This window comes from Silurus meridionalis, chromosome 27 (genome assembly GCF_014805685.1).
Source record: "Silurus meridionalis isolate SWU-2019-XX chromosome 27, ASM1480568v1, whole genome shotgun sequence".
In the NCBI taxonomy this organism is placed as follows: domain Eukaryota; kingdom Metazoa; phylum Chordata; class Actinopteri; order Siluriformes; family Siluridae; genus Silurus; species Silurus meridionalis.
Window position 1 is genome coordinate 17,353,831 of NC_060910.1, and position 24,336 is coordinate 17,378,166.

General features: G+C 42.7%; 2 protein-coding genes across 9 annotated transcripts in view; one reads left to right on the forward strand and one right to left on the reverse strand.

Moving 5' to 3' along the window:
- Window positions 1-1,360: 1,360 nt before the first annotated feature.
- Window positions 1,361-12,560, reverse strand: tango2 (transport and golgi organization 2 homolog (Drosophila)). 3 transcript variants are annotated; one of them, XM_046841423.1, is made up of 9 exons: window positions 12,407-12,560; window positions 11,341-11,467; window positions 8,663-8,751; window positions 7,127-7,246; window positions 6,789-6,903; window positions 4,781-4,848; window positions 4,445-4,592; window positions 2,689-2,793; window positions 1,361-1,947 (listed from the first exon to the last, which is right to left on the reverse strand). In XM_046841423.1, the coding sequence occupies exons 1-9, from the start codon at window positions 12,555-12,557 to the stop codon at window positions 1,827-1,829; spliced, it is 1,044 nt and encodes a 347-aa protein (XP_046697379.1). In that variant the 5' UTR covers window positions 12,558-12,560; the 3' UTR covers window positions 1,361-1,826. The 3 variants fall into 3 exon arrangements, with proteins under 3 accessions (XP_046697379.1, XP_046697378.1, XP_046697380.1); XM_046841422.1 differs by having other exon boundaries at window positions 4,445-4,595; XM_046841424.1 differs by having other exon boundaries at window positions 4,445-4,595; window positions 12,411-12,542.
- Window positions 12,561-13,868: 1,308 nt separating this feature from the next.
- Window positions 13,869-24,336, forward strand: part of arvcfb (ARVCF delta catenin family member b) — a 111,209-nt gene continuing 100,741 nt past the window's right edge. For 2 of the 6 annotated variants that reach the window (XM_046841262.1, XM_046841260.1), the window contains exons 1-2: window positions 13,869-14,052; window positions 14,583-14,617. The gene's annotated coding sequence lies outside the window, so the exon portion shown is untranslated. Of the gene's footprint in view, window positions 14,053-14,582; window positions 14,618-20,194; window positions 20,323-24,336 lie in introns of those variants that run through there. The other 4 variants (XM_046841261.1, XM_046841259.1, XM_046841265.1 and 1 more) reach the window with 3 other exon arrangements.

Sequence of the window (24,336 nt, forward strand, 5' to 3'; positions counted from 1 at the left end):
TTACTTTTAATGTAGAAAAAAGTACACGATTGTTTAAATAAAAATAAAAAAAACCAAACTTAAATAAAAATGTTATTAAACCTAAATAAGTCAAATTTTCACATTCAGCTCTGAAGAGAACATGACGTCATTAGACACCTTACTGACGCACAGTCAAATAAGAGAAAACGTCAATGAGGGATGCAATCTTTTGATATTAGTCAGGTGTTTGTGCAGGTCGTCATATGTTGTAGGTGTTCCACCTCAGCATTCGGTGTGTTGTCAGTTCCATTCTTCCATGAAGAACTTTCCCCTAGATGTTAGTGGGGATTTGTGGTGTATGAGGAGGTTGGGGGTCATCTGAAGGCCTTCCATGGGATTGGAGATATCAGGCATCTGTACCGGACGTCCTACACCACGCTGCTTTGTGGACAAGAGCATCGCTATGCTGGGACATTCTAAGACAACAGTTTGGGGGTCAGGGGTGCACTTATTTTTGGATATATTGTGCACTCAAAAGAGCACTAACAAGACACTACAAAGTCTTTGTCCCAAACTAATTGGGACACCTGACTGTGGTGTGGTACTTTGCCAAACTGTTAGCAGTTAGCAGTCTGGATAAATTCTTTAATGTTAATGAGGATGTCTGGGATCTAAATTATTGCTCCTTTCACTTTGGAGTGAATAGGACTGGTCAAAACATCTGTGGAAGTGATGGGGTTGGTTAAAACATATGTGGAAGTTATTGGGGTTGGTCAAAACATCTGTGGCAGTGATTGGGATTGGTCAAAATAACTGTGGAAGTGATCATGATTGGTCAAAACATCTGTGGAAGTGATAAAGATTGGTCAAACATTTTTAGAAGTGATTGGGGTTGGTCAAAACATCTGTGGAAATAATCTGGGGTTGGTTAAAACATCTGTGGAAATGATCAGGGTTGGTTAAAACATCTGTGGAAGTGATTGGGGTTGGTCAAAACATTTGTAGAAGTGATCAGGATTGGTCAAAACATATGTGGAAGTGATCGGGGTTGGTCAAAACATCTGTGGAAGTGCTTGGGGTTGGTCAAATCTTCCTTTGCAGTGATCAGGATTGGTTGAAACATCTGTGGAAGTGATTGGGGTTGGTCAAAACGTCTGTGGAAGTGATTGTGGTTTAACACCATTGGGAATGATCTGGATTTGGTGAAACCTGCTGTAGGACTCATTGGTTATCAGCAGGCTTGTTGTGGAAGTGATGGGACTTGTCAAGGTGTTTAGTAGATGTTTGAAAAAGCTATGCAGGGGCTTCCAGTGTGGTTTTGGAGAGAGCATATATTGCTTTTTAAATTGGTACATGTTGTACGTGGGGTGGAAAACGCTCCATGCCACAGTTTGTACACTTTTGGAAGGTGAAATAAGGTTTATTGTGGTGATCAGAGCTCTGTACATGGTGTGCAGTTCCTGAGTTGTGCTATACGTGAGCTGAACCATTTATACCAGGTGACTAATGAAACACTGATGTCTCCTAATGAAAAAATAAACAGTCTGGTTTCTTTGGCAGAAAGCCTTCAAAACAATTAGAGATCAATATAACACTACTCTACTATAACACGCCTCATATCAATGTTGAGAAACTGTAGTTAGTTTTTTTTTTTTTTTTTTTATGGCCAAAATAACATTTAGTGCAACATTCAAAACTACCACAGACGTCATGATCAGGGTCCGCCACGTGACGAAGAATTCATGAACCTGCCCAGCGATGCCTGCAGATAAAAAGCCCTCCGATCGCCTTCAGGGGGAAAAAGTCTAAGAGTGAAATGGAACGAGGGGAAAAAGGCACGAGTGGCAGTGGTGGGCGTGGCCTGCTTATTCCTGCAGCTTGAACTGGAAGGACCGTGTGCTCCACTGGGTGACGTCGCAGTTCAACATGGTGCGCTCGGTAAAGCTGACGTTGTTTTCGTTGTCAATCAGGATGATGGTGTTCGTCCTGAAACCGAAACGAAACAAAGAATGGGTGAATCTTCAGCTGTAATATCAACAATAGGTTTAAATGAATTTTATTGAATTCTGTAATTTGTAATCCATAGTATTTCACTGGAAATTCTTCAAATTTTATTCATTTTCATTTTAAGCACTAAAAAATAACATGAATGAGGTGCAGGGCACAGTCTTACTGTCAAAGCAAACAGCAAGTTGAGTCAGTATTTCACCTCTAGAGGCCGCTCTTGTACAGTATAATGACGAATCTCAGCCGCTCCAGAAACAGACACAAACCGGAAAAACTATTGTATGGCTTTTTGCCGATAGTTTAATCAATCGACAATCAAAACCGATTAATCGTAACCCAACTCCCACCTGAATAATGATTGGCTGATATGGTTATTGCTGATAGGGAATCTGTATACTTTGTATTCATTCGTTTTTTTGTTTTTATTTAATTATTACATGAATGGCAACAGCTTTTTGTTTCTGAGTTTACACACACACACCATTTAAGCATCTGGCAGACGTCCTTATACACAGTTATCTCGTTTATACAACTGAGCAGTTGAGGATTAAGGGCTTTGCTCAGTGGTGGCAGCTTAGTGGTGCTAGGATTTGAACACACAACCTTCTGATTTGAAGTCTAATGTCTTAATCAGTGAGCTGTCACCTCCCTTTACTACCACTTCCTCTTGGAAGAAGAGGCCCTGTGTGGCACTCCCATAAAGAAAACCAATTCGCCTACCTGGTGCCGTAACCCGGGGCACGTACACACACAGCGGACAGAGCTTTGAGCCAGGTCTTATTGTAGCCTTCACCTTGACTCTCCTGCATGCTGTCTGGTGTATTTCTGAGGGAGAACAAAGAAAGGAGAAAGAAATATATCATGTAATTATACAATTACTTAATACTTTCAGTCCATCCTATTTCCTGCAAAGGTATGTGGACACCTGAGCACAAGATTGAACATCCTGTTCCACATTTAGTCTCTATTTCCTGTTATTATAACCTCCACTCTTCTGGGAAGATGTTCCATTAGACTTTTGTGGAGATTCGTGCTTCAAAGGTGTTACTACAGTGATGTAGGTAAGGAGGCCTGGGGTGCAGTCAGGGTTAACATCCATTACGTTCAACAGGGTTGAGGGTCATAGCAGGAGATCCTCCACACACTTCCAGCCCAGTGAAAGCAGACCTTTGCTAGTTTGAAGGTAAAATCTCATACAATTGTGTGTCTCGAACTTTTGGGAACGAACCACATACAGTACGGCTGTGAAAGTTGGCTGTCCCAAGACTTTCAGCCCTACAGTCGATTTGCTCATATTTTTCCTTTTTATTGATAATGACAGACGATAAGTAAGAGACAAGTAGGTAAGAAACAAACAGAGGAACGACCCCGGTGAAGCCCGTGGATGTTTTTGTCTGGCAGAGATGATTGCACATTAATACCGCTTTGGCGCAAGACATTACATAAAAAAAAAAAACTAGCATGTCTGTATCTATTAGACCGCCGTTGGAATTGAATTTGCACTGATCTTGGGGAAATGCTTGGCCCCCTAATACTCGCTGGTGTGGAAGTATTATATATAAACCCACAGCAAACTTCGATGGACTGATCCACTATGCCACTCACGTGTAGTAGTAACGAATGCACATATCTTGTGTGGGTGAGTGTGTGTGTAGCAAAGACACTTCTAAAGCTCATTATAGCTGTATATGAGTTTAGTCTGGGTTAATCTCACACACACACACACACACACATTAACACCTCATCAACATTCCAGTTTCCATTTTCTCCATCTAGTCCACACACCGCTAAGACGTGCTCACGCACTCGTGTGGCTCTACAGCCGTCTGTGTTTGTGAACTGATAATGAGGTGTAGAGAAAGACAGAGGTGTGTGTGTGTGTGTGTGTGTGTGTGTGTGTGTGTGTGTGAAAGAAAGTCAGATCCAAGGAAATCTGTCGGATCAGACAGATGCGAGTTGCTGCCCAGACGAGGAGTTCATTAATCAGCCCCCTCAGACTGCAGGCGATTGAAAGATCTTCGGAAATACCTTTCTAACACGCCGACGTGAAAACCCCGAGATTACAGCACACGATCAGAGGGATGAAGGGGAGGGGGGGGGGGGGGTGTTCAGTGTGTAAGAGGAATGCGAGTGTGCAGAAACATGCAGTAATAAATATACGGTGTGTAACTGACAGACAGCGAGACAACAAGAAAATCAGTCAGACAGAGAGACAGACAGTAGATCAGAAGAATAGAAATCCAGAGGATAGACAGATAGAGAGACAGAAAATCAAGAGAATAGACAGATAGAAAATCAGGAGGATAGACAGATAGACAGACAAAAATTCAGGAGGATATACAGAGAGACAGACAGGAAGAGAGACAGAGAGACAGTTATACAGACCAAAATATGAGGTAGACAGACAGATTGAAAGACAGACATGGAGAGAGACACACATACAGGCTGGCGGAGAGACAGACAGACAGGTCCTCACAGTTCCTCGTCGTTAAGGACTTGCAGCAGTTCCTGGACAAGACCTTCAGGGGGCAGCATTTTATTCACCACACTGGTGAAGCGCTGTTTACCGTGCTGCATCTTCCTCCAGGGAGTGTCCAACAGAGAGTTACTGAGACCATAGATTCCTGCTGAAACACACACACACACACACACACACACACACACACACACACACACACACACACACACACACAAAGACACACTGCTCATGCATTTCTGTCAAGTATACAACATACAATGTACAGTACATGGAAACAAATTGCTGTTTGTGTGTGTCTGTGTGTGTGCTTGTCCAGAAAGAAACACAACAAACCTGCTTTGAGGCGCTCAGGTTCCGGACTGCCCCTGTTTCCATAGTAACACACAGTGTCCTCATTGGCTCTGCGTGGGGGCGACACGGGTATATGAAACACAATTAGCGAACACTAAACACACAAATTAGCGCCATTATACACTCCATTTATCTCCATCCAACACTGGCACGGCCCCCGAGAGCCATAACACACCGACGAGCAGCAAGAGAGAGGAGACGACGGCTAGCATGCTAATCAGGATCAGCGCTAACAACCAGGGAGCGCGGAGGTCAGATGTCACACGGAGACACGCAAGTTCCTGTGAAAGGATCATTAGTTACAAAGTAAATCAGTATATTAGCCAGTTAAATTGTGATATTACATTTTTATCGATTTTTTATTCCGTTAAGATAATTTTTTGATGACAAATGGCTAAGCTAAAGGAAATTCCTCAGAGAATCGTTTTTACAGGTCAGGTTAACAGCGCACGTGGAGCGTTATCGTCGCCCGTGTTATCGTTGCTCAGCCTTATCTTCTGGAAAGTCTGTACTGACAGAGAGGAACCCACGGCCGAAGGTCAGAGAGCGGCTGATAAGCGGCTTCCTAGCATGATAGGTCAATCCAGACGCGGGAACTGGCGAGAAAAATCGTTAATGCGTTTGCGCAACGTGTTTACGTGGGGAGTTTTTAGATCATCGCCCGGCTGCTATCGTATACCATCACGTAAACACTGAGTTCTGAGTGAAAGCGTTCGAATTTACCGCTCTGTGTGGAGAAATGTTTTTCTCTGGGGAAAGCTCTTCGTTTACAACATTCTACACAAATAAAAAACAAGCGTATAAGACTATGAAAGAAAAGAAAAAGAGGTAGTGGTGTGGGACGAGCAAAGCTGATCAGTGATTGGTTGTTTCTGGACAATGGTGAGCAGTGACTTGGTTTTTTAAACAATGGCCATCAATAATAAGTCAGTGGGAACAATGGTGAGCAGTGATTGGTCAGAGGAAATAATACTGATAAATGACTGGAAGAAACAGTGAATGATTTTGGAGGAAAATGAAGATCAGTGATTGTTTTTTGGAGGAAAATGAAGATCAGTGATTGGTTTTTTTTTGGGGAAAATGAAGATCGGTGATTGTTTTTGGGGGGGAAATGAAGTGGTTGTTTTTTTTTGGTAAAAAAGTGGATCAGTGATTGGTTGTTGGAGGCAATTGTGATCATCGATTGGTTCTCTCAGAACACCAGTGCTAAGCCTATAGTTAGTAATCAGGAACAATAGGAATCAGTGATTGGTCAGAGGAAAAACTAGTGATTAGTGATTGGTCAGTGGGAATAAGAGTTATGAGTGAGTGGACCTTCAAAGCTGGAGAGTCGTATTGAGTTGCTAGGCTCCTTTTTTTGGGGGGGATGTAAACTAAAACTTGCTGCTATTCCAGATGTTGTAAAGACGACCTACGACTTTGCGAGCCACTCACGGCTTCCCGGATACTGATACGAAACGAATAATTTTTACTCTATGAACCTCTTTAACGCTCCAGAACACCATGCCATCCGTCTGTTCCGGCCACGCCAACGCTTTACTATTCAGATCCCCTAATCCCACAGCTGTGTCTGCTGGAATCAGCTCTTCAAATATAAACCCCCCTCACTGTAACAAAGAGCCCACGAAGCCCCAGAGGACACGGTGTACTGGGTGTGCTGGGTGTGCTGGAAGGAACGGCGGTGGAGCTGAATTCTAAACAGGCTTCTTAAAGTCCATCCAGTTCTCAGAAGAGCAGCGAGAGCAGGTGGCCAGATCAATGGATTAGACCTTTGAGATCAGACATAATTACTTCTTTTAGAGCTCTATTCCACATCACAAAAGAGAGAGAGGGGAAAAAATCCAGATCTTCTTCATTATGAAAAAAAAGATGGTATCTTTCTGTGCATTATTCACACTCACCCCTGTACATATGACCTCATACCCTATTTATCCTTCTGCTTTTTATTTCTGCACTTCTGGAACCCCCTTCACTCCTGTTGAGCAGATACCTGAATTCGGCGGTGAGGAGGTTGAAGCCGTTGTACAGGTGACCCTCGGACGACAGCTTGCGCAGGTACGAGAAGCTGTCCAAGTTCTCGGTCATGAAATTCGTCACCAAAAACCCTGTGAGCAAATAAATGAAATAATTAAATAATGAAAAGAAACGTAAATAAGTACAAACTGCTGCACAGGTGAAACTACTGAGGATCAATGATTGGTTGTTGGAAGCAATAGTGCTCAGTGATTGGTCATTGGAAGGAAAATGTTTCCTAAAACATCAACGTATACACATTAGTTCCTTTTTGAATTGTTTATTTGAAATTTTCAGAAGAGTGAAAGGTCCCACCTCTGCCCAGAGCTTCCGGATTGTTCTTGTGTTCCAGGTAATTGGTCAGAGCTGTGAGTTTGCCTCGTTTACTGATGCTGAGCCAGGATCCACCTTCCTTCCCTTCCGTCATATCCACACCTGAGTTCACACACACACACACACAATAATGTATGTTACATTATTTCAGTAACCTCCACCTGCAGGAACATTAGAACAACCCAGCTCGGACAGAAGAAGCCCCTGGATGGAAAGGAAAAAAAAAAAAAGGATTTCCATATGATTAAACCTGGCTAGTTTTCTGCGCTCGGGATTATTCAAACGACGGCGAGATAGAATTTTCTTTAAATAATTCATATCCACTTCATTGAAAGTGCGTTTAATTTCCTGAAGACTTCGAACCCCCCCGTCTCCTGAGAGCGCGTTTAATGAATCTTATACGATTTTTAAGAGACAGGCTCGACTATTAGGTGAGGAATAATACCCTCAGAGTGTGACACGCCTTGAAGTGAAGATATTTCCAGTCTATTAGTGACTGACACGCGAATTCATTTTTGCCGGTTTATACTTTCGCTCTCGTCTTGTCAATGTTTCAAAGCCCTGACGCTGGAGACTCCCCTTTCCCGAACGTTTACTTCAGAAATGCTATTATTTCTTACTGAAGCATTACGAAAGCAAACATAAATAAGACTGCGAATAACCAGAAAGATGTACGGACACGTTCCAGCCAATCAGAACGAAGCATTCATGTTGCAATGGTAAAACCATGAAAGGTTTGTTAGTGTCTGTGCTCCTGTCATTCATTTTCTAGACATCATGCAGGTGAGGTAAGATACTGTGGGTTGGGATCGACACATTAGGAGAAGAAAAACAATAATAAAAAAGAATCAATTCAATAATTCAATAATAAAATTACCTACTACACCTTTAACAGCCAAAACAAATATAATTTGGTGTATACGCCCGTAGGAAAGAAGCATGACGCGGACCATCGGATCTGTTTCTCAAAGCCGCTCACGTTGCCCTGAGAATCCCGTGGGCTCCATGTTCTGCGTCGCCCTTCATCAACATTCATCCTCTCGTCCCTCTTTCAGCAGATTAACCCCCCCTCCTCCGCTCTTACCCTTCCTCCCCTCCCTCTCTGCACTTCATTCCTGTCACTTCGCATCAACGCGGCCTTCAATTAAAGGCCCTTGTCGGTCACTGACCCCATGATAAGTGGCACAAACAGAGACCAGCGAACGACAACGTGACCCCGGACCTTCTCCCTCAGGCCGTCTAGTATCCTGTGATCAGTCAATTACTCACACTCATCCCTGAGAAGCGGAGCGAGCCGGTACGAGAAACGTGCTCTTTTCTCACATCGGTGGTTATTTATTACGGCTCTGACTGAAAAACAAGTTACACTTGGACTCGTCTACACAAAGGTGTGTTCATATGAACTGATCCAGTATGTATAGAAGGTATGTAGTGGGATATTATATATAGGTGCTATAAACCATATAGTGAGCAATAAAGATGACGACGCGGGTCAAAGTCACATGACTGTGCTCTTACCGCTGAGGATGTCTTTGCCGCTGCCCCACCAGTCGGCAGCTTTGGACGGCCTGATGTAAATCTCATCTCTGTTCGAGGCCAAAATGAGCCTGCAAGAGAAATATAAATAGATCTATTAAGAGGAAAGAAGAAATTAATGCAGATTCGGTTTTATTTGCAAGAAAGAAACAAAAAAGAACGTAAGGGGGCCTGGCCCGTTAAAGAAGGCGTGGCCTTATGCATATCAGTTATAGTGAAGGAGGCGTGTTCTTTATAGTTATCAGGTCCAGTATAGAAGGCATGGCCTTTATACCATCAGTCCTGAAGGAGGTGTGGCCTTTATACCCATCAGTCCTGAACAAGGAGGCGTGGCCTTTATACCCATCAGTCCTGAAGGAGGCGTGGCCTTTATACCTATCAGTCCTAAAGAAGGAGGCGTGGCCTTTGCACCCATCAGTCCTGGAGAAGGAGGCGTGGCCTTTATACCCATCAGTCCTGAAGAAGGAGGCGTGGCCTTTATATACCCATCAATCCCTATAAAGGAGGCATGGCCTTTATACCCATCAGTCCTAAAGAGGGAGGCGTGGCCTTTATAACATCAGTCCTGAAGAAGGAGGCATGGCCTTTATACTCATTAGTCCTGAAGAAGGAGGCGTGGCCTTTATAACATCAATCCTGAAGAAGGAGGCGTGGCCTTTATACTCATCAGTCTGAAGAAGGAGGCGTGGCCTTTATACCCATCGGTCCTGAAGAAGGAGGCGTGGCCTTTATACCTACAGTATCAGTCCCAGTGTAGAAGGCATGGCCTTTATACCATCAGTCCTGAAGAAGGAGGCTTTATACCAATCAGTCCCTGTAAAGGAGGCGTGGCCTCAAAGCTACCACTATAAGTCATTCATTTGTGACGATGAAATGAAAGCAGTTTCTGGAAGCTGCTTCACAGGACTCGAATGTACCTGGAGTTCATGTGGTTTATGAAGTCAAGTCTATTAATGCCTCCATCTGTTCTGCTCCATTTCATTTCACTCCAGTAAGAAAGCAGGGCCACGGCACTCAATCTGAGAAAACAACTCGCTCCTCTCTGCTGGGTGAAAAAAATTAGATTGGACCATGAAACCACAGGGACAAAAATCACTTGCACAATCAGAAAGATATATATCGAGATAAAGAAGGAAGTGAGAAAGAGAAGGAAAGGCACAGCGAGACGAAAGGAGTGAGTCTGAGAGAGAGTCTGATACGCCACAGCTCTTAACGGTCGTAAAAACCCAGCGCGGAACGTCGTTAAGCTAACGAACAGGCTAAAGTCCTTCGATTGATTAGCGAACACAGACGCACAGCAACATCCATCCCTCTGCTCTGATCGCCTGCACTCATTAAACAGTCAGGATCAAACAGAACCTCCGGAGATGGAACCAAACGTGATAAAATCATGGCGCGATACATTTCCTAAGCCAGTGGTAACTATAATGGAATATTCTAGATCATCTCCCAGAGGACAGGACTGCTCGATCCTCCATGTACCGGTTTCAAAATCAAGCAGACGCAGATATTTCTCAAGACTTCACGTGATCTCTGCTGAGAATACTCGAGCCAGTGTTGCCCCTCGGATCCATGGGAACCTGCGATGTTGTGACAACATAAACTCGTAAAACACGCCATTATCAGAGTTATAGCTCCTATTAATGACATCACAAGGAGTCGGATGGCAGATTGAGGACAAAAAAGTAAATGCGGGAAAAAAATAAACCTGGGAATGTTTTTTAGTCGATGTTTACTCCGCACACTTTTACAAACGAGGACGAAGTACATTGTGAATGTCACAACCAACGGTATTTGGGCGGAAAAAAAACGTTTCTTGAGGTTTGTCTCAGGATAAACACTATGTACTAGAATCTGTAGACGCACACACAGCTGAGGGATGAGGCTTCGTAGCTTGGAACTGTGGCAAAGGTCACACTTACACACTTTCATCACTTGCATTTGCAGTGTGTGTGTGTGTGTGTGTGTGTGTGTGTGTGTGTGTGTGTGTGTGTGTGTTGTATTCATTAACATCAACCAAGTGCTGCTTTATCTTTAATCAGACGGTTTGTAAACGAGGCCGGGGTTTTAACCAAAGCAAGATGAACATCAAAGATGTTTTTTTTTTTCTTCAAAGGACCATAGAACAACAGCCTCGGAAGTTTCAGGGGGAAACTCAGCCAAACAGAAGAGTTTAGTTTAGTGAAAAGTGCACGTTGCAATTCTCCTTGGTCAGACGAGTGTTTTGACGTGTCATATGTCCATGCTCGCCAATCATTTTAAAAGGGGGCGGGGTCAATATGGGTCACGTGACGTCACCGTGTTACGCAGCAATCGACTTTCCTGGCTGTGCTGAGTGATTTGACGTGTCACATGTCCATATTGGGTATTATTTTTTGATGGGGTGGGGTCAGTATTGGTCACGTGCACGTGACGTCACCGTATTACCCAGCAATCGAGTCTCCTGGCTGTGCTGAGTGTTTTGACATGTCACATGTCCATGTTCTGGCTCTTCTGGCTGTGCCAAATGTCACATGTCCATGTTGGGTATTATTTTCCATTAAGGGTAGTATGTGTCCTTGGATATGACCCAGCAAGCTGTGTCGAGTGTATGTTGGGAGTTCTGCGATACCGCGTATTTCAGCGTGAACACGTGACGTCACGTGAAGCGATCCACTCACCTATAGGCATTTTTGGATGCAGGCCTTGGGTCAAACTTGAAGAAGATGATACACATGAGGAGGTACGGCTCGGCCCGAGCGGTCTTCGTCACTGACTCGTGTTTTGAGTTGAGAACCGGCGCTGGGTCTGGGAAAAAAAAAAAAAAACAGTAACAGAAGGTAAAAAAAAAAGAAATAACTAATTTTTTGGAAACCAGGAAAGGAACCAAAATCATATTCATCCAATGTTTTTGAGGTGTAAATCCTGTTCGATTGTCATGGTAGTCACTCGAGCGGACCCTTCACAGTAACCTCACGGATCTCATGGTGACGATGCGGCGGCGCTTTATTTTTATCAACTCTCTTCGTCTGTACGCTCGAGTGCGCAGCTCTGACTTGGAAGATGATCGTCGTGACAACACCGACACACCCTGTACACAACCCGTGACATCACTACGTTCTCACAGCAACGACACAAATACGGTACAAGCTGCCGGATCAGCACCACAATCTGTAAAGCCGTGAGGATTACGCCTCTATAGTCATGCCTGATGTGCTTCAGAGTGAAGTTCTCTTCATTTCTTTACATCAAACTGAAACCAAACCACGTCACAGGAACATACAGATGATATACTCTTTATATTCCTCATCATTATCATCATCATCATCATCATTATAAAATGTTATTTTTATATATTATATATTGTATATATTGCACAACCCAACTAGATGAAATGATCCACACCCTATTACATTCACTGGAGTGTTCACACACACACACACACACACACACACACACACACACACACACACACACCAGTTCTGTTTTAATATCTGTCCAATATATAAACTTTAACATACATAAACATCTGCTTATATACAAAAGCTGCGCCGCGCCCAAACCGCTATAAAGGGCCCTAGGTAGTGTCCCTCAGCCGCGCTCGGTCTCAGGCCGGTAGTGCACACGGCGCGGGGGAGAGCGGAGCTTTGGGACACTCCACCGCTGTCAGGAAGGAAACGGCGCATCGGCTGGTGATCTGCCGCTCAGTTGAGTCGTAATCAATTCGTTCTCACTGATCGGACTTACTTACGGATCCATGCGCTGTTCCCTGATCACTGCTTGGGGCACAGGGCGCAGGGAAGCCGAAGACGCGGAAGTGCAGTTCGGCTGAACAACAAGGGCAACGGCGGTTGACGCTGCCGGGTTGCCAGGTTTGCACCCGCACAAATCCTCTCATAGATGTAGAAGGATTGGGGCCCAGTGATGGGAAGTTCAGATCGTTTAAGTGACTCGGTTCTTTCAAACTCATTCGTCAAAATGAACGAGTCATTTGGCTCATTTCGTTCCTTTGATCAAAAACAAAATAAATTGTTACATGTTCAAGAGGCAGATTCACCAACACGTCTGCATACGCCGACTTTGACTATAGTTCCAATAATGGAAATATGACAAGGAGGCTAAGGACCAATTATGATAAAAAAAAAAAAAAAAAAGAATGAGTCGCTCCACCATCTCATACCTTCTGGTCCGTATCGTTAGTTTTTCTGTTACGTCACTCCCATAATTATTGTAAAAATAATGTCAAGATTCGGACCAACCACATGATCTATTGCAACTTTTTGAGACGACTTGAGTCACATTAAAGACTCATTTGAAATGAATGAATTATGACAATCTTGGATAAACAGTTTATTCTTACAAACTTGTAGTGTAGTCGCTCGACTGGCGGCCATATTAGGCCTTATATACACTATATGACTTTATATCAAGTGTAAGGAGCAATAAAACACGCCGTTCTGGGAAGTTCATCAACGACAGAACGGTGTGATGACGTACAGTCACAGTTACACCTGCTGTGAAATTTTTATGCAATTGTTGTTACATTTTTCACGTTTCTTTTTTTTTTTACTCTTGTACAAGATACAGTTTAACCTTTAACGAATACAAAACCGGCTATGTGATATGAAACAGGAGACGTGTTTTATATATAAATAAAAATGCAGCAGTTGAGCTGCAACTGTATAAACATTCGAAAAATGTGTATAAAATGCTCATCCAAAAAAATCCGAAAAACAACTTTTATATTTATATTAAAATGAATAAAAGGTCCACTTGGTTTATTTCTGATCCAATCTGGCAACACAGTCTGGAGGCCGGCTTGAGAAATCCTTTATTCTGATTGGTCATTTATTTTAAGGCTGTGGTTAATTATCAGTGTCTAGCTTTAATCATAATAATCATAATAAATCAATAAAAAGCAATTGAAAGTAAATATATTATATAATTAATTGAAAACTTTCCAGAACAAAGCTGTCAGGAAACACAGATGGATTCCCTACAGAAATGAAGTGCATTATGTGTAAAAATAATGATATATTTAAAAATATTTAATAGAAAACTGCAAGAAAATGTTTAATTAGTGTAAAAAAAAGGCATGGCAGAGATCCCACTTGACTCTATGGAGTTAAATGGACTCCCTGTTCAGGTTTATTGACAGTCCGTTCAGCCAATGAGGTGCTTCTGCACTCTTTAATGAGCCAATCAGAAAGAGGAGAGTGTGCTGGGTGGAGATTTGTTTTCTCCATGTGTCGTTGTTGCTGTGGGATTTGTACAAGGTTTAATCCTTCCAGTCTCTGATCAGCTTCACTTCTGTCCATTCCTGAGCGTTTTGATGGATTTTCTGAATTGGACACTGACCGGATGTGGATGTGCAGTAATCACCAATTAAGAAGGTAATCAGGTGATTGTGGAGGTTTGGGTTTGGGATTGGGAGTAGGACTGGGAGTAGGATTGGGAGTTTGGTACTAATAATAAGAAAACATTTAAGACAATGTAAATGATGTTAGATGTGGTTTTAAACTGGTTGGAAAGAAAATAGAACTTATCCCAATAAACCAACCAACCAAACAAACAAACATCACCAGGTTTTGTTGTGTGCCTCATTTCCATATTCCTGGAACACAGTGAAGCCCAATTTCCTTTTCCCAAATAAAGAATTTATTTTTGGAAAAGCGATCTGGGAAATGTTTTGGTTTCTGCTTTGAATTCTTGTTTTGTTGCCAGATACCTCAAACTTTATACTTTTGTTAGATTAACCTCTAGAAAGTACACTGGAGTAATATGAGTAGAAATGTGATGTGTAAATATGTTTAATGCCAGAAAAAGAAAATATATTGTTAATATGTAGATATGCATTGTGAATAAATATGTACTGAAGGGCTTCAGACTGATGTAGGCACTTTGTATGTTCTCTCCATGTCAGTCGGGGATCTTCTCTGGTTTTTTCCCAGGGCATGGGTGAGTTGGCTTTGGTTATCTTCTAGATGTGGGAATAGTAAGCGGTGATTAAACACAATCCTGTTTAGTTTTTCTTTACAAGAATTAAAGCAGTTACTGGAGGTGGATGGATGGATATGTGGATATATAGGAATGAAAATGTATATTAACTGGAATGGGATTGTGTTGTTTGATTGGGATGGATGAAATGGGTTTAGATTGGATAAATGGATGGATGGCGGAGATGACAAAAGCGCACACGTCCTTCACTGAAGTAAAAGTTGAAGTACTTGAGAAAAAAGAAAAGGATATTGATCATGTCACCAAATAGATTTTAAACTAAAGTAACAAGCCTGTTTTAAACATGTGAAAAGTCGAAAGTACAGATATTTGTATAAAAATGGAATAGTAAATGGTTGTCTGAAAAAATAAATAGTGAAGTGAGAAACTGATACCAAAATCTGCTTAGCAAAATATTTTGAGACAATGTTCATTGTTAAAAGCGCTTAACAAATAAAAATGAATTGAATTGAATAAGCATGGGATTTGATTGGATAGATGGATACATGGATGGAATGATAGTGGATGGAAGGATATGTAATATAGATGGATGCATGGATACAAATGGATATGAATGATTAGACATGGTTTTGGATGGAGGGATATATGGATATTTAAGGGTAGGATCGGATGAGTAGATTGGTATTGGATTAAATAGGATGGATGGATAGATGGATGAATGGATGGATATATGAATTGATATGAATGATTAGACATGGTATTGGATGGAGGGATATGTGGATATTTAAGGATAGGATTGGATGAGTAGATTGGTATTGGATTAAATGGGATGGATGGATGGGTGGATGGGTGGATGGATGGATGGATGGATATGAATGTTTAGGCATGGGATATTGATGGATGGATGGATGGATGGATGGATGGATATGATTGGATATGTATGTTCAGGCATGGGATTGGATGGATGGATGGATGGATGGATATGATTGGATATGTATGTTCAGGCATGGGATTGGATGGATGGATGGATGCTGGATCTGCGATGATCACAAATGTTGAGTTTAGTAGCCCCTACATTTGTACCAAAGACTGTTGAAAGAACATTTACTTATAATCTTATACTCCAGTGCTCATGTTAGTTCTCACTCTCCAGTGTTCTGTATTGTTGAAAGATTTATGATCAAACTCTTGATGTCACCCAAATGATGATGGGTTCCCCTTTTGAGTCTGGTTCCTCTCAAGGTTTCTTCCTCATTACATCTAATGGGGTTTTTCCTTGCCACAGTCGCCATGGCTGCTCATCAGGGATAAATGCATACCATTCACCTTCACTGTTGATTTCTGTAAAGCTGCTTTGAGACAATGTCTGTTGTTAAAAGCACTATACAAATAAACTTGACTTGACTTGATGGATGGATGGATGGATGGATGGATATGATTGGATATGTATGTTCAGGCATGGGATTGGATGGATGGATGGATATGATTGGATATGTATGTTCAGGCATGGGAATGGATAGATAGATGGATGGATGGATGGATATGATTGGATATGTATGTTCAGGCATGGGAATGGATGGATGGATGGATGGATATGATTGGATATGTATGTTCAGGCATAAGATAAGATAAACCTTTACTAGTCCCACAGTGGGGAAATTTCTATGTTACAGCAGCAAGACAAAGAAATAAAAATAGATGCAAATATACAAAAAAGAATATACAAAAAATAAAAACAGAAATAAAAACAAATAAGGATGGATGGATGGATGGATGGATGGATGGATATGATTGGATATGTATGTTCAGGCATGGGATTGGATGGATGGATGGATGGATGGATATGATTGGATATATATGTTCAGGCATGGGATTGGATGGATGGATGGATGGATGGATGGATGGATGGATGGATGGATGGATGGACATGATTGGATATGTATGTTCAGGCATGGGAATGGATGGATGAATGGATGGATATGATTGGATATGTATGTTCAGGCATGGGAATGGATGGATGGATGGATGGATGGATGGATGGATGAATGGATATGATTGATATGTATGTTCAGGCATGGGGATGGATGGATGGATGGATATGATTGGATATGTATGTTCAGGCATGGGGATGGATGGATGGATGGATGGATGGATGGATGAATGGATATGATTGGATATGTATGTTCAGGCATGGGATTGGATGGATGAATGGATGGATGGATGGATATGATTGGATATATATGTTCAGGCATGGGATTGGATGGATGGATGGATGGATATGATTGGATATGTATGTTCAGGCATGGGAATGGATGGATATGATTAGATATGTATGTTCAGGCATGGGAATGGATGGATGGATGGATGGATATGATTGGATATGTATGTTCAGGCATGGGGATGGATGGATGGATGGATATGATTGGATATGTATGTTCAGGCATGGGATTGGATGGATGGATGGATGGATGGATATGATTGGATATATATGTTCAGGCATGGATTGGATGGATGGATATGATTGGATATGTATGTTCAGGCATGGAATGGATGGATATGATTGATATGTATGTTCAGGCATGGGAATGGATGGATGGATGGATGGATGGATGGATATGATTGGATATGTATGTTCAGGCATGGGGATGGATGGACGGATGGATATGATTGGATATGTATGTTCAGGCATGGGGATGGATGGATGGACGGATGGACGGATGGATATGATTGGATATGTATGTTCAGGCATGGGATTGGATGGATGGATGGATATGATTGGATATGTATGTTCAGGCATGGGATTGGATGGATGGATGGATGGATGGATGGATGGATATGATTGGATATGTATGTTCAGGCATGGGAATGGATGGATGGATGGTTATGATTGGCTGGTTCCTCTCAAGGTTTCTTCCTCATTACATCTAATGGGGTTTTTCCTTGCCACAGTCGCCATGGCTGCTCATCAGGGATAAATGCATACCATTCACCTTCACTGTTGATTTCTGTAAAGCTGCTTTGAGACAATGTCTGTTGTTAAAAGCACTATACAAATAAACTTGACTTGACTTGACTTGATGGATGGATGGATGGATGGATGGATGGATGGATATGTATGTTCAGGCATGGGATTGGATGGATGGATGGATATGATTGGATATGTATGTTCAGGCATGGGAATGGATAGATAGATGGATGGATGGATGGATATGATTGGATATGTATGTTCAGGCATGGGAATGGATGGATGGATGGATGGATGGATATGATTGGATATGTATGTTCAGGCATAAGATAAGATAAACCTTTACTAGTCCCACAGTGGGGAAATTTCTATGTTACAGCAGCAAGACAAAGAAATAAAAATAGATGCAAATATACAAAAAAGAATATACAAAAAATAAAAACAGAAATAAAAACAAATAAGGATGGATGGATGGATGGATGGATATGATTGGATATGTATGTTCAGGCATGGGATTGGATGGATGGATGGATGGATGGATGGATGGATATGATTGGATATATATGTTCAGGCATGGGATTGGATGGATGGATGGATGGATGGATGGATGGACATGATTGGATATGTTCAGGCATGGGAATGGATGGATGAATGGATGGATATGATTGGATATGTTCAGGCATGGGGATGGATGGATGGATGGATGGATGGATGGATATGATTGGATATGTATGTTCAGGCATGGGGATGGATGGATGGATGGATATGATTGGATATGTATGTTCAGGCATGGGGATGGATGGGTGGATGGATGGATGGATGGATGGATATGATTGGATATGTATGTTCAGGCATGGGATTGGATGGATGAATGGATGAATGGATGGATATGATTGGATATATATGTTCAGGCATGGGATTGGATGGATGGATGGATGGATATGATTGGATATGTATGTTCAGGCATGGGAATGGATGGATATGATTAGATATGTATGTTCAGGCATGGGAATGGATGGATGGATGGATGGATATGATTGGATATGTATGTTCAGGCATGGGGATGGATGGATGGATGGATGGATGGATGGATGGATATGATTGGATATGTATGTTCAGGCATGGGATTGGATGGATGGATGGATGGATGGATATGATTGGATATATATGTTCAGGCATGGGATTGGATGGATGGATATGATTGGATATGTATGTTCAGGCATGGGAATGGATGGATATGATTGGATATGTATGTTCAGGCATGGGAATGGATGGATGGATGGATGGATGGATGGATGGATATGATTGGATATGTATGTTCAGGCATGGGGATGGATTAATGGATGGTTGGATGGATGGATGGATGGATATGATTGGATATGTATGTTCAGGCATGGGAATGGATGGATGGATGGATATGATTGGATATGTATGTTCAGGCATGGGATTGGATGGATGGATGGATGGATGGATGGATGGATGGATGGATATGATTGGATATGTACTGTATGTTCAGGCATGGGGATGGATGGATGGATGGATGGATGGATGGATGGATGGATGGATATGATTGGATATGTACTGTATGTTCAGGCATGGGATTGGATGGATGGATGGATGGATGAATATAATTGGATATGTATGTTCAGGCATGGATTGGATGGATGGATGGATGGATGGATGAATATGATTGGATATGTATGTTCAGGCATGGGAATGGATGGATGGATGGATGGATATGATTGGATATGTATGTTCAGGCATGGGAATGAATGGATGGATGGATGGATATGATTGGATATGTATGTTCAGGCATGGGATTGGATGGATGGATGGATGGATGGATGGATGGATATGATTGGATATGTATGTTCAGGCATGGGACTGGATGGATGGATGGATGAATGGATGGATATGATTAGATATGTATGTTCAGGCATGGGATTGGATGGATGGATAGATATGATTGGATATGTATGTTCAGGCATGGGACTGGATGGATGAATGGATGGATATGATTGGATATGTATGTTCAAGCATGGGACTGGATGGATGCATATTTTGGTGGATGGATGGATTGGATGAATAGTGATATATATATGACATGAAAATGTACATGAACTCTTCTGTGCTAATATCTAAAATAAAGATTTTCCATAATAGATAACATTACTCTGTGTAATGGTTTACGAGGTGACCTGAGACTGCCGAGGTGACCTGAGGTTTTCTGAGCTGTATTACAGTCGAATGGTTTTATTTACATCATCCTGCTGATCGTTCACAAATAAGTGGGGTCTTCGATACCATTAAGGAACCAGTGAAGGCGTGTAATGGAAACCAGTAAGAACTGGTAAAAGACGCAGAGTTTATATATACAGTATATATATATATATATAGCACAAACTTTTGCTCATTGACGTTTAGTAGCTTAAGACAAACCGCAAAATAATTAGATATGTTAATAAAAACTACATTATTTGTTAATAAATTGATATTTGAATTGTATTATTTATTTATTTTTAGTTTTTTATAACGCAAAAGCGCGGCGAGCGCGAGCCCTGGTGACCGTTATTACGCGGCGAGCGAGCGCGCGCGCGAAGCGATCGCACGCGGCTGGCGTTGACAGTGAGAGCGCGCGCGCATACACACACATATAAATATATACACGCAGAACCAGAGAGAGAGATACAGTCCTGTGTGAGCGGTTTCTTCAGGCAGCGCGGAAAAAACGGGAAAAAAGGTAAGATATGAGTAAATATTTCTGTATTTGTCATTAAAATAAATCAGAAAAATGGGGGCGCGGACACGCCGGAGGTGCCGCCGCTCGGCTGCTGTGTGAAGCGCGGTTCCGACGCCGTCTCGGTGCCGCGGCTGGAAAAAAAAATCTTCACCGAAATATAGATAAAAGGCGTTCCTAATGTTTTTGGGGGTAAAACGGAAATGAAAATAGACAGTGTTTGTTGGTGTTGTTCATTCATTAAACAACAATAAATACATTAAAATAGGAGGGGGTAATAACCGGACGCGTAATGGCCGCGTGTCAATCCGCCCTGGATAGTGTGCAAGTGGAGGGCACTAGGGCACAGCGTAGAGACCAGAGTGCCGCATTGCACGCTGTGGGTTACCATGGTGACCATGGCTCGCGCCCCGCCGTGTCAGGTTAATTAGCGTGGATTTGAGACGCGGCCCGTGACTCCTGTCTTCAGTGTGGGGCTGTTGGTTCAGGTGCAGCTTGTTGCCATAGCAAAGCGTGTGCGTGTGTGTGTGTGTGTGTGTGTGTGTGTGTGTGTAAAAGATATAATTGCTGTGCTTTTCTCCTCTAAGAGTATCAGTGGTTATTTATGGTTATTTATTCCCAGGACTGAACTGTACTTCATTATTATAACTGCAGGATTAAAAGGAGTGTGTGTGTGTGAGAGCGCAGACGGTATAAAACACACTGCATCTGTCTCGTTTCCTCGACATCGAGTACCTTTTCGCATCAGGCCACAGGAGGTCACGTCGCCAGTCACGTGTCGTTTCTGAGGAAACTGTATTACCTATAAAGCGTGTCCCAACACAAGGGCTCACTGAGGGACTAACAAATAAAAATGATGAAAGAAACTATTGCACACACTTCAAAACGTGTTTGGAAACTTGTTGATGCCCCTGAGAAAGTTTGAAGGTCTTGGAGTACTGGAATGAAAAGTCATAATTGTGAGATATCTCGTCTATGTTGAGAACAGTCATATCTGAGATAATAATTACAAGATGTTCTACGAAGTCCGTTCTGAAGTCGAGTCATTTTTGAGGGACGATCAAACGTATGTGGACGTCCGTATGTGGTTCTTTGGCGAACTCTTCCCACAAATTCTGTGTATAGGATGTTTTAGGATGCTTCGTTAGTACTAGAAGATTCGTGAGCCTGTTCCAGCACGATGTTGCCCCCTGTGCACAAAACCAACACCATGAAGATATGCTTTCCACAGGTTGGAAGTGTGTGTGTAACACGATAAGCAGAATCAAATCCTGGTATCTGTCGATACGATACGCAGTTCCTGAGCAGCAAATGGGATGAAAGTGCTCCTGCCTGGGACAGATGATGTCATTCATATTCCCCCACTACGCCTCATACACACATGCTAATGTCAAACTTTTTTTAGGATCTTTTGTTTTTATGGGCCTGTAATTTCAGTACGCAGTGGAGGGAAAGCGATAATCCCAGCTCGTGAAACCGGGCCACGCAGCAGCGGGAGGTTAATATAGACGTGCTAGCATTGCTGGCTAATCCTCTTTCCGCCCAAGCTTACGATTTTTGGCATCGAAAGCCGATTATGAAGACGTGGGGGTGATTTCGTCCTCACCCAGAGTGTAGATTCAGTGGCAGTACTGTGATGACACCAGGAAACCCAACACACATCATTAACATAATGTTTGTTTGTTTTCCTAAATTGACGGTCGAATGCACTATATGGAAAATCTTGGTATGCGCTTCTTTTTGGACATCCCATCTGACGTCGAGTCTCCATAACCTCAACCTTTCAGGGAAGATGTTCCAGAATTTTTGGAGACTTCAGACCCATTCAGACACAAGGGTGCTAGTAAAGTGGATCATTCTTTAACAATCATCTGAATAACTTTAATTGTGAAATGACAAAAATTTGAATTGCATGAAAATGTGTTGTTCTTTGGAAAACTAGGAAATTTGCACGTGATCCCAAACTTGTATGTGGGAAGAGTTCGGGGAAGAACTAAACGCAGCACGGTGTATTTGAGAGCACATATACAGGGTTAAAAGTGTGTTATTAGCGGAGTGTGTCGGTCAGACATGCTGGACATCAGATCAGATCTTGTGTTAAGTCGTGAAGGGAGAGCGCGTTAACTCCGGCCATTTGGTAGGGTTTTTTTTCAAATCAAGTCCCAGAAAAAAACATTTGACGTGAAAGGAGGGTTTTTTGAGGATGACGGACAACTTTGTTATATAAGAATAAAAACAAATCTAAAACTCTACAAATGCTTGTTTTCAGAAACTAGGAAACCCAACTTGGTTTGCGGATCGCAGGGCGCGTTGGGGGCGGAGCTTATAGCCACAAATCCGAATTACCACGACTCGTTTTACTTCATCTCCACTCCTTTTTACTCAATAATAACAAGCTCACGCCAGATTCAGGGTTCAGGGCCGGAGCTCAAACACTGAGGTGTATGTCGTAAACACACTGCTCTAAAATGTGCCTTTACTGTGGCCATCAGCATACGTGTGAGGGGACGCAATGAGGGGACGGAGAAGTCCATTCTGATATCGGTTCAAGTGTTTCAGACGTGTGTGTTTATGACGCAGAGCTCACAGCACACAAAGCGAATGAGTCTCTAGGTGTGTATGTGACGTATCGTTCCTCCTGGTCGACTGGCTCGTGTGTGTGTGTGTGTGTGTGTGTGTGTGTGTGTTGAGAATAAAGTGTGAAGCCGCAGGATTTTCCCCACTGCAGCACTTTTCTGGTCTCTTTGCTGTCCTTGCAGACGAACGCACACACTCTCCCGTTCACTCTCTTTCACTCTCAGTCCCCCTCTCCCCCTCTGCCAGTGTTTCCTCCGCAGTCCGCAGTAAAACCGTGTCACGTTAATCATCAACCCCACTGCTCGCCGAAGTCCCCGCTAATTGTTACTCTGCGTGATTAAGTGAACAAACGAAGCAGAACGGCCGAACGCTTTTAGAATTCCGAGCCGCACCGCGTTTTCTCCATCCGCTCTCCTCCGTGTTGTCCGTGTCTCCTCCGTACCTCCTCCGTGGGCGTCGTGGACGGGAAACGGACCGTGCCGTTGCTAGGCGAGAAACTTTGCAGCCGAAAAACATGCACTCGAGCTCGTCCTTGATGCTCACTTCGCCCCCATCTTTCCCCCGAGGAGAGGAACCACCGAGGTGTCAGAATTCGCCTCCTTCATATGTTCATGTAGAGCTCATATTATACCCACCGTTTTTTTCTTCTTTATTTTATCAGCCGTACACGCTGATCGCTGCTCTACACTTTCACACGTTCACGCCGAGACCGGAACGAAGGCACGTAAAGCCGTCTTACAGACCCCCCACTCATTAATCGCTTTATTCACACGTTCTCACCGAGTGTTTGTGGGGGTTGGTGGTGAGCCCTCAGCATGCATAAAGGTGAAGGGAGGAACCTGAGGAAACGTGACAGTAGTGAGGGAAGGCAGACTGAGAAAGGGATAGAGTGATAGAGAGAGAGAGGGGGGAAGAAAAGGAGGAAGAGTTTGAGATGCAGAAATAAGCACTGATAGAGCCAGAGAAAAGAGGGAGAGATGGATAAAGGTGTATGAGAGAGGGATAGAGCTTAGTGTTGTGGTTGAAGACTGTTCGGTTCTCTCTGTTTTATTTTGTTTGTTTGTTTGTTTGTTTGTTTGTTTAATCAGCACATCCATGTTTTTGTATTCAGTCTGTTTCTTCCTCTATTTGTGTGGACATTTATAAAACAGTGACTCAGGAGCGAATATAAAGTGGAGTAGAACATTTATAACACTTCTTATAAGGACACAATGCACACAAATAAACAAGCCTTTCAGTGGCCACCTGTCACCCCCCCTCTCTCTCTCTCTCACTCTCTCTCTCTCTATCGCTCTTTCTCACTGTTCCCCCCATCTCTCTCTCTCTCTCTCTCACTGTTCCCCATATCTCTCTCTCTCTCTCTCTCTCTCTCTCTCTCTCTCACTCTCTCTCTCTCTCACTCTCTCGCTCTTTCTCACTGTTCCCCATCTCGCGCTCTCT